Source organism: Phyllobates terribilis, unplaced genomic scaffold, assembly GCF_046119375.1.
Source record: "Phyllobates terribilis strain yellow unplaced genomic scaffold, ASM4611937v1 Scaffold_13__5_contigs__length_258822181, whole genome shotgun sequence".
Classification (NCBI taxonomy): Eukaryota; Metazoa; Chordata; class Amphibia; order Anura; family Dendrobatidae; genus Phyllobates; species Phyllobates terribilis.
In genome coordinates, this window is record NW_027362773.1 from 211,045,627 (window position 1) to 211,062,703 (window position 17,077).

At 40.1% G+C, this 17,077-nt stretch overlaps 1 protein-coding gene across 2 annotated transcripts; it reads left to right on the forward strand.

Moving 5' to 3' along the window:
* The first annotated feature begins 973 nt into the window (after positions 1–973).
* Positions 974–15,825, forward strand: DPEP1 (dipeptidase 1). 2 transcript variants are annotated; one of them, XM_073659202.1, is made up of 11 exons: positions 974–1,122; positions 4,088–4,296; positions 5,418–5,544; positions 6,472–6,604; positions 7,831–7,981; positions 8,895–8,964; positions 11,012–11,188; positions 12,797–12,881; positions 12,981–13,056; positions 14,342–14,477; positions 14,556–15,825. In XM_073659202.1, exons 2-11 carry the CDS (start codon positions 4,181–4,183, stop codon positions 14,730–14,732), a joined length of 1,248 nt encoding a protein of 415 aa, XP_073515303.1. In that variant the 5' UTR covers positions 974–1,122; positions 4,088–4,180; the 3' UTR covers positions 14,733–15,825. The 2 variants fall into 2 exon arrangements, with proteins under 2 accessions (XP_073515303.1, XP_073515302.1); XM_073659201.1 differs by lacking the exon at positions 974–1,122 and having other exon boundaries at positions 4,049–4,296.
* The last annotated feature ends 1,252 nt before the right edge of the window (positions 15,826–17,077 follow it).

Genomic DNA, 17,077 nt, shown 5'->3' on the forward strand with positions numbered 1-17,077 from the left:
GATTTGAACCCAGAGCCCCAGTGTTACAAGGCTACAGTGCTAAATGAAAAAAAAAACTGTTTAGGAGAGAAGAACAGACAAATCGTGGCGCCCTAAGTGCGTAAACAAAATATTATAGTCTTTGATGGGTGCACAACTTCATGCACTCACCTGATAGAAGACTAATATGGCTTTAGATTGTGTATCCTCAAAAATCCCTCTGGGATACTTTTCAATGGACAGGGCTTGCAGCTTGCCTCGGGTGTATCCAAGTGAAAGAGCCAGACATAGGCTCACACAGGATAAGTAAATCAAAAAGAGTATATCCAGCCTATGAACGGCAGCGCTTCCCAGGTCTCACATCCAAAGATGATATTTTATATTTTTTTATTTGATAAGTTAAAATAGAGGAGATGCAACGCGTTTCGGATACAGTATATATCCTTTTTCAGGTATCATAAAAACACAGTACAAATCCAGTACTGTGTTTTTATGATACCTGAAGAAGGATATATACTGTATCCGAAACGTGTTGTATCTCCTCTATTTTAACTTATCAATGGATATACTCTTCTTGAAAGGCTACAGTGCTGCCCGTGTAAACTATATGCTACGTACTATGTGCACATTTATAGCACCATAATCTTACAAATATAGAATATATCTCAAAACTGAATATTTCGGAAAATTGCAGAACTATTATCACTGGTAAATATATTTCTTTGAGGTATCTTAAGTTGACTAAAGTGAAGCCGCAGGAAGGGTTAACACTCTGTGGCCATTTCACAACTCACTTTTAATTTTAATATGAATATATTTACTTTGTGGTTGACTAATCAGCAAGTGAAGATGAAGTGGCGCGTACCTTCTGCAATGCACACGGAGAAAACCCCACCGCTGAGAATAGATTGGCTTACAACAGTCTTTACTTTGGCTCGGTTGGATCATTGTTTTCTTGGTTTTCATGATTGGCCATTATATCTTGCAATGATTTGTTATGACAACCAGGAGGATAATAAATCGGCAGTGAAAAAAGAATAAGGCATACGGGCAAATACAAACAACACCAAGGACTTCCATCTTTTTCAGGATCGGATGGAGGATTACAAAGTGTTCAAACCAGGTCTATGAAGGACGGACAAAGTGAGTACTTTCTTAACGTTCACTTATTTTATTTAAGGTTTTATCATATAAGTACATTGAGGTTTTAATAAAATATGTCGGTTTTCCTACGGTTTCCGGTGTACTAGAGCTAGCCCAAAAAGTGCACAATTCTGGTTTTAATAAATCCAACTGGGATTTTCTGGATACGTTGGCTGACAGCTATCTCTTCTGACCTCCCCGAACACATGGAGAAGTAAATCACTGCCAGACATTTCTGAGTGAAGTCTTCCAGTATCTCCCATAAGTACGAAAGGGTTGGTCATTGATAGTCAACACGTCTAATCCTTTTTTATTCCAACATTAGATGTTAGGAGGTCCCTATACATAGTAGATGGTCACCTGGTTCCACGGCAGGCTTGGACTACTTCTATGTATGGAGGCTTGCAATCTGTTAGGTTAGTGGCAGAATCCATTTAAGTCATAAACACTTTTGCAAAAAATGTTAAAATGTCATTGCCAAGAAGACCTTTAGTCTTCTTGCCAATAAGGATCATGCTGTTTGTCAGGTCTTTGTCTTCAAGAGAACTATAAATTGGTAGGAAAATCTTTGGAAAAAGTTGAAAAAATTAGGTCTCATGTCAAAGGACACTAAAGATGGCCACAGACAGGAAATGTTTGTTGGCCAAGTCTGCCAATACTCCAATATCTATGGCTCACACCAGACATTATGTTAAGAGATCTCATCAAAATGAGTTGAATTTGACATCTTAAAGCGGTTTCCCATCTCATGCAGTAATGGTGTATTACTAGAATAGTCCATCACTTCATGGTCTATGAGTGTCTGACCTCTAAAATCCTCACTGTCTCCATTCTGGGCTGTGACGGATCACACTTCTCTATCCAATGTCTGATAGATGAGTCTGGGTTTGGTGAGTGCCAGGAGAACGTTACCCGGCTGATTACATTGTTCCCGCTGTACAGATGGTGGAGGAGGATAATGCTATGGGCTGTTATCAGGAGTCGGCCTCGGCCCCTAAGTTCCAGTGAAGGAAAATCTTAATACTTAGGCACAAGACATTGTGGACAATTGTAGCCTCCAGTTTTGAGGGAACAATTTGGGGAAGACCCTTTTCTGTTCTCCATGACTGTGTTTAGTGCACAAGGTCCATACAGACAGAGTTGGGGGAGTTTGATGGAAACACATGACCGACCACACAGACCTTAGCCCCATCCAACATCCTTGGGATGAACTAGAAAGGAGATTACAATCTCGGCCTCTCCCGAACATCGGGGTCTGACCTCACAAATAGATGAATTGGCAAAAATTCTCACAGATGCCTCCAAATTCTTGTAGAGATCCTTCCCAGAAGAGCAGAAGCTGTGATATCTGCAGAGGGGATGACTCCACATTAATATATATGGATGTAGGATGGGAGGCCAGAAAAGCTCCTGGAGGTGTAATGTTGAGGCGCTCCAATACTTTTCTCCATATAGTGTACCTTTTGTTGCGACATTTCATGCTTCGTGCTTTCTATAAATGATACCAATGTGCTTCTGATGACACCATTCCAAAATCTATCTTTGGTGTGAATTTTCTGATTTTCTAAAGTCTCTACATAATGGTTCAAAACTGTGGACAGGTTCATGTATCTTCTCCGAGGAAAAGAAGGTGATAAAAAGAGATAACCTTGAGCTTGAGATCTAAAGTCTTGTACGAGAAGATCATTGTTGTGTCAACCAGTTCTTATCTGTTATCACATAGAGCTTATCTCCGTGTCTTTGTATCTATGTACCCTTGTACTTAAATAAGTTTAATTACCCCCAATTAACAGGATGAGATTTAGAATAAAAGTTGTGATCTTAATTGATGGCTTTAAAGAGCCAATAAGGTTATAAGGTTTAAAGTTTAACCCTTTGATTACAGGAAACTTATCAATGTTAATCTTTTTTTTCTTCTCTGAATTGCGATGATATCGGCAGAAAATGTAGTTTGGATTTAAATGCCCGATCCTTTTATTGTCTTCAGAGATAAGTTGCTGCCAGATGGAGCCTACAGATGAGGACTGAGGAGTTTGGGAGCAACTTTCTCTCCTCTTCCCATGCAGAACACATGTATGCTCAGCTAAACCGAGCATTCATGTCTAAGAGATCTGTCAACTGAATGAACATTTAGCCAGTAGCTGGTATAATCTGAGGTATCCTGAGACCACTTTATAGAGTGCTTGTCAACTCTCCCAAAACGTCTGAGAAGCTCCTAGAAAAAGCCCCGGCATCCAGATGCTTTCACAGGAGGTAGAATCGGGAAGTTAATAGCCGAGCAGCTGCATGTAGCCTTATATCACCAAGCACAATGCCGAGCGTCAGATGGAGTGTTGTGAAGCTGCCACCACTGGACTCTGGCTGCAACGTGTTCTGTGCAGTGATGGATCACACTTCTCTACTTGACGTCTTATGGAGGAGTCTGGATCTGGTGAATGCCAGATGTTACCCGCCTAACTGCATTGTGCCCACTGTACAGATGCTGGTGGAGGTGGAGGCTTATTATCAGGGGTCGGCGTTGGGCCCTTAGTTCTAGTAAAGAGAAATCTTAATACTTCAGAACACAACATTGTGGACAATTGTAGCTTCCAGCTTTGTGAGAACAGTTTGGGGAAGACCCTTTTCAGTTCCCCATGACTGTGCCCAGTGCACAAGGTCCATATAACATGATTGGGGGAGTTTGGTGGAAGAATATGACTGGCTGCACAGAGTCCGGACCTTAACCCCATCCAACACCTAGAACGGAGATTGTGAGTCCGACTTCTTCCCACGTCAGGGTCTAACCTCACCAATGCTCTTCTGGATCTTCCTCCAGAATTCATTCCTCTTGAGTATATGATTACATGTGATAATGAATAAATACCGGGCTGGCTCTTAACCAATCATTTCCTGAGTTACTTATTAATTTCCTCTTGTATAAGACATATAAAGGCATCGTTTACATCGTCTTCTAATAATTTACCAGGTATATGGTCTAACTAAAGAGCCTAGATAAGATCCTGGATCATCAACTCCTACATTGAGGATCTTTACTCAAGGAATCACCTGGAAAAATATTATGGGCACCAAATACACTATGGCGCTTTTTTGGTTATTTACTCTACTGGTCTGTGGGGTCAACTCAAACAGGGAAGAAGCCTTGAGGATAATGGAGAACACTCCCGTCATTGATGGGTAAGTGTCACCATAGGTTATAGGTAGCCCTGATGTAGCAGTGTTATTTCTATTTATAGCCTCTATGTTGCACTATTAATTGCTGAATGAGTTAACTGAGATCCCGTCAGTAAGCCCACTATGAAGCTCTTACGGGACAGTTTTTAGATCTTTTGTCTTTTTCTGAGCTCTTCTCAGCTGATTTAAGACCACAGACCACATTGAAGTTGAATGTGGCAGAGAAATTTAAAGCTATAAAAGCAAAACGGTGCAAAATTTTTCATTAAACTGAATTGCAAAAATGTTTTTTTATCCCCAAATATATGAATTTGAGTAAAGAAAGAATTTTTTTCCCAAAGATCGATAATCCCTCTAATGATCAAAAGAAACACCTCCCCTTAAAGAGGTCCTCTGTTTTGAACAATCTTTTTACGCTAGGTTATTTTAACAATAAACTGATCATAAATTGTCTCCCTGAGGAGACCCCCAGCAATCAGTGTGAGGAAACCCAGTAGAACGTGTTATATTTCCCAGCAGCGCCACCCACAGGAGAAATTAAGCGTTTCAGTGGATTGTCTGTCCAGTGAAAGAGACACTTTGTAAGAACGCTGGACAAAAAAATTGGCATCCTGAACAGGGGACCCCCCCTCTATTAAAGGGGTTCTCCCCTACAATATTGCATTTTACTAATGGTCCCATATTGGTCTGAAAAGATAAAGTATATACTAATCTATCATATTCCCACTGCTCCTCTGCAATGCTGGCTGTGTCCCCCGCCGTTCTCTTTGCTTCCTCTTCTGGCGGTGGGTCCCATGTGACCACTGCAGCCAATCACTGGCCATTGATTGAGCTGGGAAACTCTTTTCTAAAGCTGACATGGGGACGTTACCGCTGCAGTCAATGACCGATTATCATATAGAAGAGGAAGCAAAGAGAATGGAGGGGAAAATATCCAGAGGTGTTGAGACATTGTAGGTTAGTATGTTATTTTTTTTCTTTTTCGACCATCATAAGCCCATTAGTAAGATACAATGTAGTAATAGAAAACCCCTTTAAATCTGAATTCCCTAATGGGGTGTATGGAAATGAGTTTTATAAATGGGACGACCCATTTAATAATCAATCCCCTGTCTTCTCCATAGGCACAATGATCTGCCCTGGCAGATACTGAGTGCAGCCAATAACCAGCTGAGTAAGGTGGACCTTTTCACAGTGAATACTACTCACACCAACATCCCCAAACTACGAGAGGGAAAAGTTGGGGGACAGGTGAGTGTCTGGGAGCTACCAACTTTATATAGGAAATCATCAAAATGTTTTTTTTCCCATTTGTATTATTACGGTAATTAATATGTAACATAAAACTTTTCTAAACTATTGGCAACAGCTTATTAAGTAACCAAATCCTTCATTTCTTTGCCAATATCCAGTGACGCAACACAATCAATTCTGCTTATTCACTAGTACAATGGGAACGATTTATTACTGTATGCACATATTAACTTAATTTTTGCACAATTTGGTGGAAATGTTCACATCTAGTTTTAGTCCGATGAATTATGTATTTGTTCTTTATTCAAAGGACTTATCTGTAATGGCTTAAAAGGCACCAACTTGCCACATTTATCCAATAAAGCAGACACCTGTATTTTGGCAAAACCTCTTGAAAAAAATCCATCTTGACAGCGCACATTTCTTGGCAGTCTGCTTTCAACCATTACAAACAAATGATGACAACTTTATTCTATGACTATATGTATCTTAAAGGAGTTTTTAAAAAATAAAATCCCAAAAAATAAGTCGTACTCACTCCAGAAATCCACTCCCTGCACCAGCGCTGCCACCTCAAAAGTGGATGAAAGTGGTGACGTCACGAACAAGCTGCGGCCAGTGATTGACTGCAGGGTCAGGAAATTGGTGGCTGGTCGAGATGACTGTTGGAGTGGCAGCGCTGGACCGGGGAGCAGAATCCTGGAGTGACGATAGCTTCTTTTCTTTTTTTTGTCTAAATGGTTTCCTGCAGTTTTCTTCTTTTTTTTTAATTCTTAATGCAAAGTTTTATAAGATGCAAAGCTGCTCAAAGTAAAGAAAATCTAGATTAGTAATCCTCACCTACACATCATTTTTATTATTCTTTTATCATGTACAGTATATTTGCTTGTATCGATTTTCACCCACAACATTATTTATACATAGTTCTGGGCCGCCTACGTCCCCTGCGATACTCAAGGCAAAGATGCTGTTAAAAGGACCTTGGAGCAGATAGACGTCATCCATCGGATGTGCCAAAAGTATCCCGATGACTTCTCCTGTGTAATCACTGCAGAAGGTGAGGATCGATGGGTGGTGGATTACAGGGGAAGCCACAAGGGTATATGTCAAGTCAAGAAGCTCGAATATGTATTCTGATGCAGCAGTATACATGGGCCAGCAATATTCTACAATAGGATTCAGGAAAAGTAGAACAAGGCAAAAATGAAGGCTGCAGCCAATCAATGGCTGCTAATTGGCTGCAGTAGTCACAGGTAGACATGAGCGGACCCGTGGAAGTTCGGGTTCTTTGGGCTCAGCCAAAATTTAGTCCAAAGTTTGGTTTGGGTACCAGAACTGTACCCGAACCCCATAGAAGTCAATGGGGGCTGCAAAAGTCTCTCTCTCTCTTTCATTCTCTCTTTCTCTTTCTTTTATTCTTTCTTTTCCTTTCTCTTACTCTCTTTCTCTTTCTCTCTTTCATTCACTCTCTTTCATTCCCTTTTTCTCTTTCTCTCTTTCATTCTTTCTTTTCCTTTCTCTTACACTCAGTCTCTTTCATTCTTTCTCTCTTTCATTCTTTCTCCCTCTCGTTCTCTTTCTCCCTCATTCTCTTTCTCTCTTTCATTCTCTCTCTTTCTCTCTCTCTTTCATTCTCTCTTTCATTCCTTTTCTCTTTCTCTCTTTCATTCTCTTTCTTTTTCTCTCTCATTCCTTCTTTTCCTTTCTCTTACTCTTTCTCTCTCTTTCATTCTTTCTCTCTTTTATTCTTTTTCTCTCTTTCTTTTGCTCTCTTTCTCTTTCATTCCTTTTCGGTTTCTCTTTCATTCACTTTCTCTTTCTCTCTTTCATTCTCTTTCTTTCTTTCATTCTCTTTCTTTCTATCTTTCTCTTTCTCTCTATTTCATGCTTTCTCACTTTCTCTCTCTTCGCCCGGACTTCTGAACACTAAAACTGACTTCTGGGACACGTTCGGGTTCTCTCATCTCTAGTCACAGGACATTATTTTTATTATTTTTATTATGAGACCATTGGGGAACATAGAGCTGAGAGCAGAGGTGCTGCGTCAGTCCGGAACGTAAGTATAGCTTTTCTTTAATCTATGCAGCACCCAATGGTGGACAAGCCCTGTAAGAGGCACAGCTGTAGTTAATGCAGATAGGTGGCAAAGAGGTGTTGGGAAAGCTGCTAACACCTCTTGAATTCAGGATAGGGAGCCTCTTACAGATTTTTCATTTAGGCAGGCTGTTCCTCCGACCCACATATCTGTTCAAGCCCCCACAAGTTGTTGTATCCCTTATACAGGGATTGCTGAAGCTATACGTTTGAAGAGGGTGGCCAGTTTGATAGGCGTGGAGGGTGGACACTCCATCGACAGCAGCTTAGGAGTACTGCGGACCTTTTACCATCTCGGGGTGCGATATATGACCTTGACTCACAGCTGTAACGTCCCATGGTAAGATCCGTAACCACAGTTGTAATGATATGATTATGCTTTTATTTGCACGTACTTCCAACATGGGGGCATCAGATAACATACTCCAAAATCATCATATTGGACAACTGGTGATGAGAATAATGATGGGATTATACCTCTGACCTACCAAATCCTATGTGGGGATCAGAGGCAACGGCAAAGCTGTAAGGGGTACAAATGTCAAAGATCTACCAAAGGCTCTGGTAGTCAAAGACTCAAAGGGAGTCAATAGCAATGGCACCAGTTAGGGAGCATTAAAGGGATTTTCCCACAAACAAAGTACATTTTAATTAATAGATCTTGGAATGAAAATAACTTCCACAATTGGATGTGTTAAGAAAAAATGTTCCTGTGCTGAGATAATCTTAGAAATGTGCCCCTGCTGTGTACTGTGTAATGGCTGTGTCTGACCGTACAGGAACATGGTCCGATCGTACCACAGCTCCTGGGCAGGGGAGGACGCAAAAGAGTATACAGACATTACAGCACGGGATCACAGCTGATTCTTTTTGTGAGGCAAAACATTTCACTGCTTGTTTTTAAGCAACATTTTACGTCAAACGGAGAATCATTTGTGATCCAGTGCTGTAATGCTCAGGAGAAGTGGTATGATCAGAACCATGTTCCTGTACAGTCAGACACAGCCATTACACAGTACACAGCAGGGGCACATTTATAAGATTATCTCAGCACAGGAACAATTTTTTTAAACACATCCAATTGTGGTACTTATTATCATTCAAAGATCTATTGATTAAAACATTGATTAAAATGAACTTTGTTCTTGGGAAAACCCCAAATCCAGATAACTTGAAGCTCTTGGACCCTGTTCATGGAATCACAGATATTAAATATGCTTTCTTACAGATTATATCTCTTGGTTTCTTAACAGGGTGGATAACTGGCTGGTGGATACAAAGAAAGATCCAGCTAAAAGCAACGGCTTGTCTGAATTTGGAAAGGTGAGTATGCAAATGAGCTCTCCACCAGAAGGGAGGAAACTGTCTCTCTAATGCCACCGATCAGTCAATGTCAATGAGCCTCGAAACATGACTAGTGTCACCCATCCAAAAGAGATACAAATATTGGGGTTCATATCCTGAGGAATATCGGTGACTTTAGTTTATATTTGGTTCTATTACTTTTGGGATTTTTTATAACTAATAAATATTATTACTGCTGTGTCATTAAAATTACCCAAACTATGGAAATTTTCAAAATCTTGACATTAATGGCGCTATATAAGTGAGTAAAATAAATAAATCAATAAATAAATACATTTTCTCTGTATAAACAAGTTAAAATGAATTTGGTTGAATATACCGTATACCCCCCAACGATGCTGAGAACTGTTCCACAAGTTGTCACTTATGGTTTGGATAGGTGAGAGCTTTTAATTTTGATAATAAACCTTTTAAAGGCATAAAGACCTCTTTACCTGTCAGGCAAGGTGTGGGAAAGACTAAGTGCAACATGAAGGGAAGAGGGGAAGGGAGTCCACACACTTGGGAAAGGGGGTGGAGACCCCTAGACAAATCTAATGTCACCCTGACTCCCTTATCGTTCCTATATTGGTTCCTCACCAGTCGCTGCACAGGAACAAAAACCCTGTATTTCCCTAGAGCTTGGCCCTGGATCGGGAAGGAGGGGGATGAGCACTAGTCAGTCCACACTAACAACTGAAAACAACAAGGGAGACAAACACAGGGGGAAACAACTTAGCTTGAGCCAACTTCAGAGACATTACACCACATGTCCTCCTAACACCCGAGAGGAAGGAAACAGACAGCAATACCTCCAAGCCTTCACAAGGGAACATGTGAATATCACCAGCCCCTCCCTGTAGCAAACAGCAAGTATTTAAACACCCATGCCTGGGTGTCAATTAGCAGGAGGGAGGTAGCCGCTGGGTCCTAGAGTGAGACAGATCTAAGAAGGTGTCTGTAATGCCAAAGAGATCTTCTGCAACCAACTGCAGGGCGATTGTCTGTCACATCTGACACATCCATGACATTACCTGAGTAGGTTCAGATTCTCCATGAAGAAGTTTAGTGGAGCTAACTCAAGACTGAGGTTATGGCTTTCAGGACATGCTGGGAGTTGTAGTCTTAAAACAACTGAAGAAAATCAGATTGCTATAGAGCAATTTCCTTTACTTTGCTTTGACATTCCGACCCTCTCTGATCACCCAACCTTGGAGAAGTGATGACAAAGTTTCCTAAATCCATTAAAACCTTTAAATGCAGATACCTGAGCCTTTCCAAGACACATCAAACACTTTTGCAGATTTTTATTCTAACAATGTGTAATTATGCGTTCTGGAACAAATAATATGTTTCATACTTGGTTTACAATACGCTTCATTGATGCCCCAGGCTTGCCACACTTCATCCATATTTGCCCACCCTGACTTTTTCCATGACCTCAGAGTCCCGACTGCTCATTTAAGTCAAGAACCACCCTGAAAAATCTGTAAATCATTAAATATTGGAGGGATATGAACTTTTCCAGGCAGTCGGATGACTTTTTTTAGGATGTCAGAGAGGGAAATTTAGCTAATAAAATGACCCAATACATAGTGATAATAATGTATAAAGTCATCTACTGATGTTTGGATGGCTCTTGACTTTGGACGCTGCCAGATTTGGTCCGGCTTTGTACCTGTTGCAGAACTACAACTCTCAGGATCCAATGTCAGCCATCAGCTGTAAGCACAAGTTCTAATTTCACAGTAGCTAGACCTTAAAGGGTTATTACCAAAATCTGAAATTTACCCCTATCTTTTGGGATTACGCAGCAGTCGGCAATTTCTGGCAGTCCCATAGACAATGAATGAATGGAGTGGAGGTCGAGCATGCGCACCTCCGCTCTATTCGAGTTGCAAAGTCCCTTTCTCGAAATCATTGGGGTTCCTAGTGGTCAGACACCCAGTTATCCTCATACAGGATTTGTCAGGAAGGGTCATGTCTCTGCAACCATTCCACATCTGGACTTACTATCTTAACACAGAATGTTGTCTTGGAGATGAATCGCCTTGGAATGATTGTGGATTTAGCTCATGTTTCGGAAAAGACGATGAGAGATGCGCTACAAGTCTCTCTGGCCCCTGTCATATTCAGTCACTCATCTGCATTCCATCTATGCAATCATGCCAGGAACGTGAAAGATGACGTTCTCAGAATTGTGGTAAGTGAGAAAAATCAGAAATCTTGTATAAATAGAATAAGACTGAAGGATAAAATCCACTCTCCCCTTTCTAGAGTCTTCCATTCACTGTGTAACAATTGCTTATCTTGACTCAGGCAGCACAATAGACTTCTTCTGTCATTAAACCTCTATCTATTAGTAATAATGAGGTGGAGAAATGAAGATGATCTCTGCTTATTATTCTAAAGTATAACTTGCTTTCCAGATTTCCAAAATCTGCAATATCTTTATCATTACAATATAAAAATATACACCGCTTTGGAGGAATATTCTCTCCAATAGTCACATAAGAAAGGCACGATGGGCAGAGTTTTCCTTTTTGGAGGCAGGGTCGAATAAAGTATTCTGACATTAGGACAGTGTCCTAGGGTCAACTGCCAGAAGTGTTTTGTAGCCCATCAAACCAGAGACCATTAATCTTATAGGTTCAGGTGACTTTACACTATAAGCAGTCGCTTATTACGACACTATTTATGACCATTATATGCCTTATATTCTGTCTTTATCACCGGTTTTTCACTGTGTAGTCTCTAACTCTAATTTTCAGTTGTCTCTGAGCTAGTGGGTGGAAACTAGCTGCTAAGATGTCTCCTATACACAGCACAAATGGACATGAGAGATACTGACTCTCCTGCCTGTGTCTATGTAGCACATGTTCAGAAGCAGCAACAGCAGCATGGAGGACATTATTCAGGAGTACTGAGCAGTGTAGCTGGGACTCCTTACTTGGAGTCACTAGAATATTGCAGCACAGCTGCAGGTCTATCTGCCTGTTCTCTCTGCTCTTCCCTTCTCCTCCATAGACTTCAATGGGTGGCTGTAATCTGACCTCTCAGTAAACTGTCAGTTTGTCTTTATTTTATTTTTTTTACCAAGATGGATTTTAGCTGCTCTTCAGAGTGGATGATGAGTTGAGGAGGCAGGAGGGAGAGAAGAAGTGGCTCATAAGTGGAGACTGAAGCATTTTTTTCTGATAAGATATATTACAAAGTTTCTAATAATCATTTGTACTATTCATTTATGCAAAGTTAGTTGAAGCGACCAGCACTATAACACTACGAAAAAATAAATTGAAGTGCTCGTGGCCATCCTGCTACCCGCTTTAACCTGGGGTGCCAAGGGGCTGCCATGGCATTACTCTTTCCCCCATCCAAAAATAAATAAAGTGAAAAAAAATAATAATAATTTTAACCTCTAAAATATAAATAAATCCATACAAATTTGGTATCACCATAATTCTACCAACCGGGACAATCATCTTGCCATAAAATCAAAAACGATGGCAGAAATAATTTTTTTACTTTACCATAGTTGGAATATTTTTCCGTTTTTTTTTCAGTCCTTTATATAGTAAAATGAATGTGAAATTCAACACTACAACTCGTACCGCAAACAAATAAAATCCATAATAGGGCTATGTCGACAGAAAGATAATAAGAAAGTTCTGGTTCTTGGATAAAGAGGAGGAAAAAACGGAAGCGGAAAATGCAAAATTGGACGCAGCCGGAAAGGGGTTAGATTGAAAAGATGCCATGATATAACAGAAACATCACAAAACCTCCTGACAACATTTATTTCTCAATACAGAAAGAAAAGAAGGGTCTGGTGATGGTGAACTTCTTTAATGACTATGTCACATGCAATGCAGCTGCCAATCTGTCCAACGTGGCTGGTAAGTAGTGATCCGGATTACATATTCGGTTTCCTATAGACTATTAACCTAGTAATGGGTGAAATTTTAATTTTACATTGATGTTTATCTTTCCACTAGATCATTTTGATCACATTAAAAAAATTGCTGGATATGAATCTGTTGGATTTGGAGGTGATTATGATGGAGTCCCCAGGTAAGCTGGTGAAAAGCTTCGCCTAGACATAAATAACATAATTCTAGCTTCCTGCAGCCACCACTAGAGGGAGCACACTGCATGCACTCTATATAGCAATATCAGTATGCACTAAACTCCCCCTAGTGGCTGTTGACAGGATTAAATCAGGAAATATATATTTTTTTTGAGATTTAGAGTGTGTGGGACATTGCAGGTCATTTTATATTTATGCAAAAAATGGCCTCTGATTTTATCACTATGCAAAACGATAATCAATTAAAATAACACATTAGATCAGTGACAGACAGCAGACCCTGGAATATACTGATTTATCCTAATTATTTGTAATGCGGATCATCAGATCATTACCGTCTCTTTGGGATTTATGTCACATTTTATAATATTAATTGTTTAAAATAAAAATGATTTTTTTTTAACCTGTATTTTTTAGGAAAAGTAGGGGGGCTGTACCTATTATTGTAGTCTTTCCGTATTTAAAGGCTTCCAATCTTTTATTTAGTATCCCCCCACTGATCAATCAAAAAGAAAAAACACTGCAGCTTAGGCAGAAGTGCTGCGCTCCTGCCTGAGCGCCCACAGATGGGTATATGGGCTCTTTAATAAAGTCTGTGGGGCTTATAGGATTTCTACTGATCTTATACACCATTCTGTGGGCTAGTTTAGTGGTCTGAGGACCTGATCACCCATTGACCTGCTGCGCATGTTAGATAGTGAGTTAAACGAGTTTTGCATTTTTGGAGACTTTTTTTTTATTTAAATGCATGTATTTAGAGCTAAAAATACATTTTGCAGTTGGGTTTCAATAAATATGTTGCACGGTTTGCTTCTATATCCTCTGTGTTATGCTGACTATCGCTGGCTGCAGAACGAGCTACCTTAGAATCCATCAGCGAGCTCATTCTGACATGATAGGAGAGCACCTAACCCTTTTATCCCTCTTTTTCTGAGCTCCTCTCAGCTGATTTATGGCCACAGATTACATCAAAGTTCAATGCAGATTAAAGAAAAAGAGCCTGTAATACCAAACGGTGCAACATTTTTAATGCAAAAATTATTTTTAACCCAAAATACATAAAAAAAAAATGTACCAAAGAATGGACAACCCAAATTAAATAAAAAATAAAATGATAGGTACTAGAGGCGCAAGTTGAGCCTTGCAAAATTTTCAACACGACCCCCAACTATCAGGTATTTAATAGTTATGGTCTTTTTATATAGAGCAAAGGGATCTTTTGGGCCCCCGTAGTTAATGGGATCTGTGTGCATTATCTTATTATCTTAGGGTACCGGATGGTCTGAAAGATGTATCCAAGTACCCGGACCTTGTGGCGGAGCTGCTCCGGAGAGGATGGACGCAGGCTGAGCTCGCGGCAGCCCTGACTAACAACCTCATCCGCGTCTTTAATGAAGTGGAGCAGGTGAGCTCCGGCACGGATATAATGGCAGCCAATGGGTGGAAACGTGCCCTAAATATAATGTCTTCTCTTTCTTCCTAGACAAGTATCACCATGAACTCTGCACAGCCCAAGGATGAACCCATAGCTTACAAGGAGATTAAGGATGACTGTCGTACCAGCTATGGCTATGATACATCCACCGGTAACGCCGTCCTTCCACATGTCGGCAAAGGGCTTCTTCTTCTCGTGTGTCTTTTTTATCCTTTGTACCTTTGAAGCCTACAACCACCCTCAAATCCCCATTACATTTAGTGGGGCACGTGTGCAAATAGCGGCTGCAGCATGGGCACATTTATTGGTGGTGGCAAAAAAAATACACTAGTCTTTTATAAGGTATTGAATGCACAATACAACCGCCACACCCTTATATTCCCAGGACCATGCACTTTGCGACATGTGCTAGGTTGTGACTTTACACTGATTTTTGGGTTATCAGTTATTTAATGACAAATTATGGAGTCATATCCACTCCCCCATTATATAAAATAGATATTTTTTGTATAAAAACGTTTTTGTCAGCAATTTTTTCTACGAGAGTAACTATGTATCATTGACAAAAATATGGCTGCTATAAGGGTTTTGGAGTGTGGACCCCCTATTTGGCACAATTCCCTTTCTCTCCTGAATTGGATCTATGTATCTGTGGTCCAATTAAAGACCCCATATACATTGGAGGAAGCTGCTGACTACAACAGGATCGGACATCCATGTAGAGCATCGGGAAGAGAAGGATCAGAAAGGTGGAAAAAAGTATTCCGGAAAACTTATTATATAAAGTAGAACTTTTACAAAACTGAGCTGTGACATCGGATGCGGATAGAAAAGGAGACTGTGCAGCACGACCCGAGGCAGAAAAGAGCCATAAATATAAAATAGGCACAATCTTTATTAATTTATATTATTATAGATTCAGAAATAGAAGTCACACATGAGAAAGGCGTCATCTTCAGGGAGAATATATAACATACCCATAGGTACAGGGCCATCTCGGCGGTATCTATGGGTATGTTATTTCTACTGACTTTTGTCTGATGACCCCTCTAGTAATATCTTGTCCATTATCTTATATGTCTAGAAAGATCTGTGCAGACTTGCACTTTATTATATATTAGTAATCTATATATATTGTATTAGGCATTATTTTTTTACTGCCTCTTTGTTACTCACCCGTAAGATGCTTCCTTTCCTATGTTTGACTCATTCTATTTTTATGAATTTTTGATATTATGAATTAATAAAGATGATTACTATTTGATATTATTTGTGACAATGTCTGTCATTCCATAATAAATTTGTCCAGAGTCCCATAGCCATGTTGGCGATGTAGTCAAGTCTACAGGGGTATTCAATAAAAGGACGTAGGATTTATTGATTACTCACGCTATGTATATATAATAGTTTTTATGCAATAAATAACAGCATGCATATATACAAACTAAAAACATACATAAAAAAAATTATATTTATATATACAGTACAGACCAAAAGTTTGGACACACCTCATTTAAAGATTTTTCTGTATTTTCATGACTATGAAAATTGTACATTCACATTGAAGGCATCAAAACTATGAATTAACACATGTGGAATTATATACTTAACAAAAAAGTGTGAAACAACTGAAAATATGTCTTATATTCTAGGTTCTTCAAAGTAGCCACCTTTTGCTTTGATGACTGCTTTGCACACTCTTGGCATTCTCTTGATGAGCTTCAATAGGTAGTCACCGGAAATGGTTTTCACTTCACAGGTGTGCCCTGTCAGGTTTAATAAGTGGGATTTCTTGCCTTATAAATGGGGTTGGGACCATCAGTTGTGTTGTGCAGAAGTCAGGTGGATACACAGCTGATAGTCCTACTGTATAGACTGTTAGAATTTGTATTATGGCAAGAAAAAAGCAGCTAAGTAAAGAAAAACGAGTGGCCATCATTACTTTAAGAAATGAAGGTCAGTCAGTGCGAAAAATTGGGAAAACTTTGAAAGTGTCCCCAAGTGCAGTTGCAAAAACCATCAAGCGCTACAAAGAAACTGGCTCACATGAGGACCGCCCCAGGAAAGGAAGACCAAGAGTCACCTCTGCTTCTGAGGATAAGTTTATCCGAGTCACCAGCCTCAGAAATCGCAGGTTAACAGCAGCTCAGATTAGAGACCAGGTCAATGCCACACAGAGTTCTAGCAGCAGACACATCTCTTCAACAACTGTTAAGAGGAGACTTTGTGCAGCAGGCCTTCATGGTAAAATAGCTGCTAGGAAACCACTGCTAAGGACAGGCAACAAGCAGAAGAGACTTGTTTGGGCTAAAGAACACAAGGAATGGACATTAGATCAGTGGAAATCTGTGCTTTGGTCTGATGAGTCCAAATTTGAGATCTTTGGTTCCAACCACCGTGTCTTTGTGCGACGCAGAAAAGGTGAACGGATGGACTCTACATGCCTGGTTCCCACCGTGAAGCATGAAGGAGGTGTGATGGTGTGGGGGTGCTTTGCTGGTGACACTGTTGGGGATTTATTCAAAATTGAAGGCATACTGAACCAGCATGGCTACCACAGCATCTTGCAG

Excerpts from the sequence above, each read along its gene's own strand:
- DPEP1 (XM_073659202.1), top strand. The coding sequence starts at position 4,181 with ATGGGCACCAAATACACTATGGCGCTTTTTTGGTTATTTACTCTACTG. Across the intron at positions 6,605-7,830 it reads CTGTGTAATCACTGCAGAAG|GGATTGCTGAAGCTATACGT; the intron begins GTGAGGATCGAT and ends TCCCTTATACAG. Across the intron at positions 14,478-14,555 it reads TCTTTAATGAAGTGGAGCAG|ACAAGTATCACCATGAACTC; the intron begins GTGAGCTCCGGC and ends CTTTCTTCCTAG.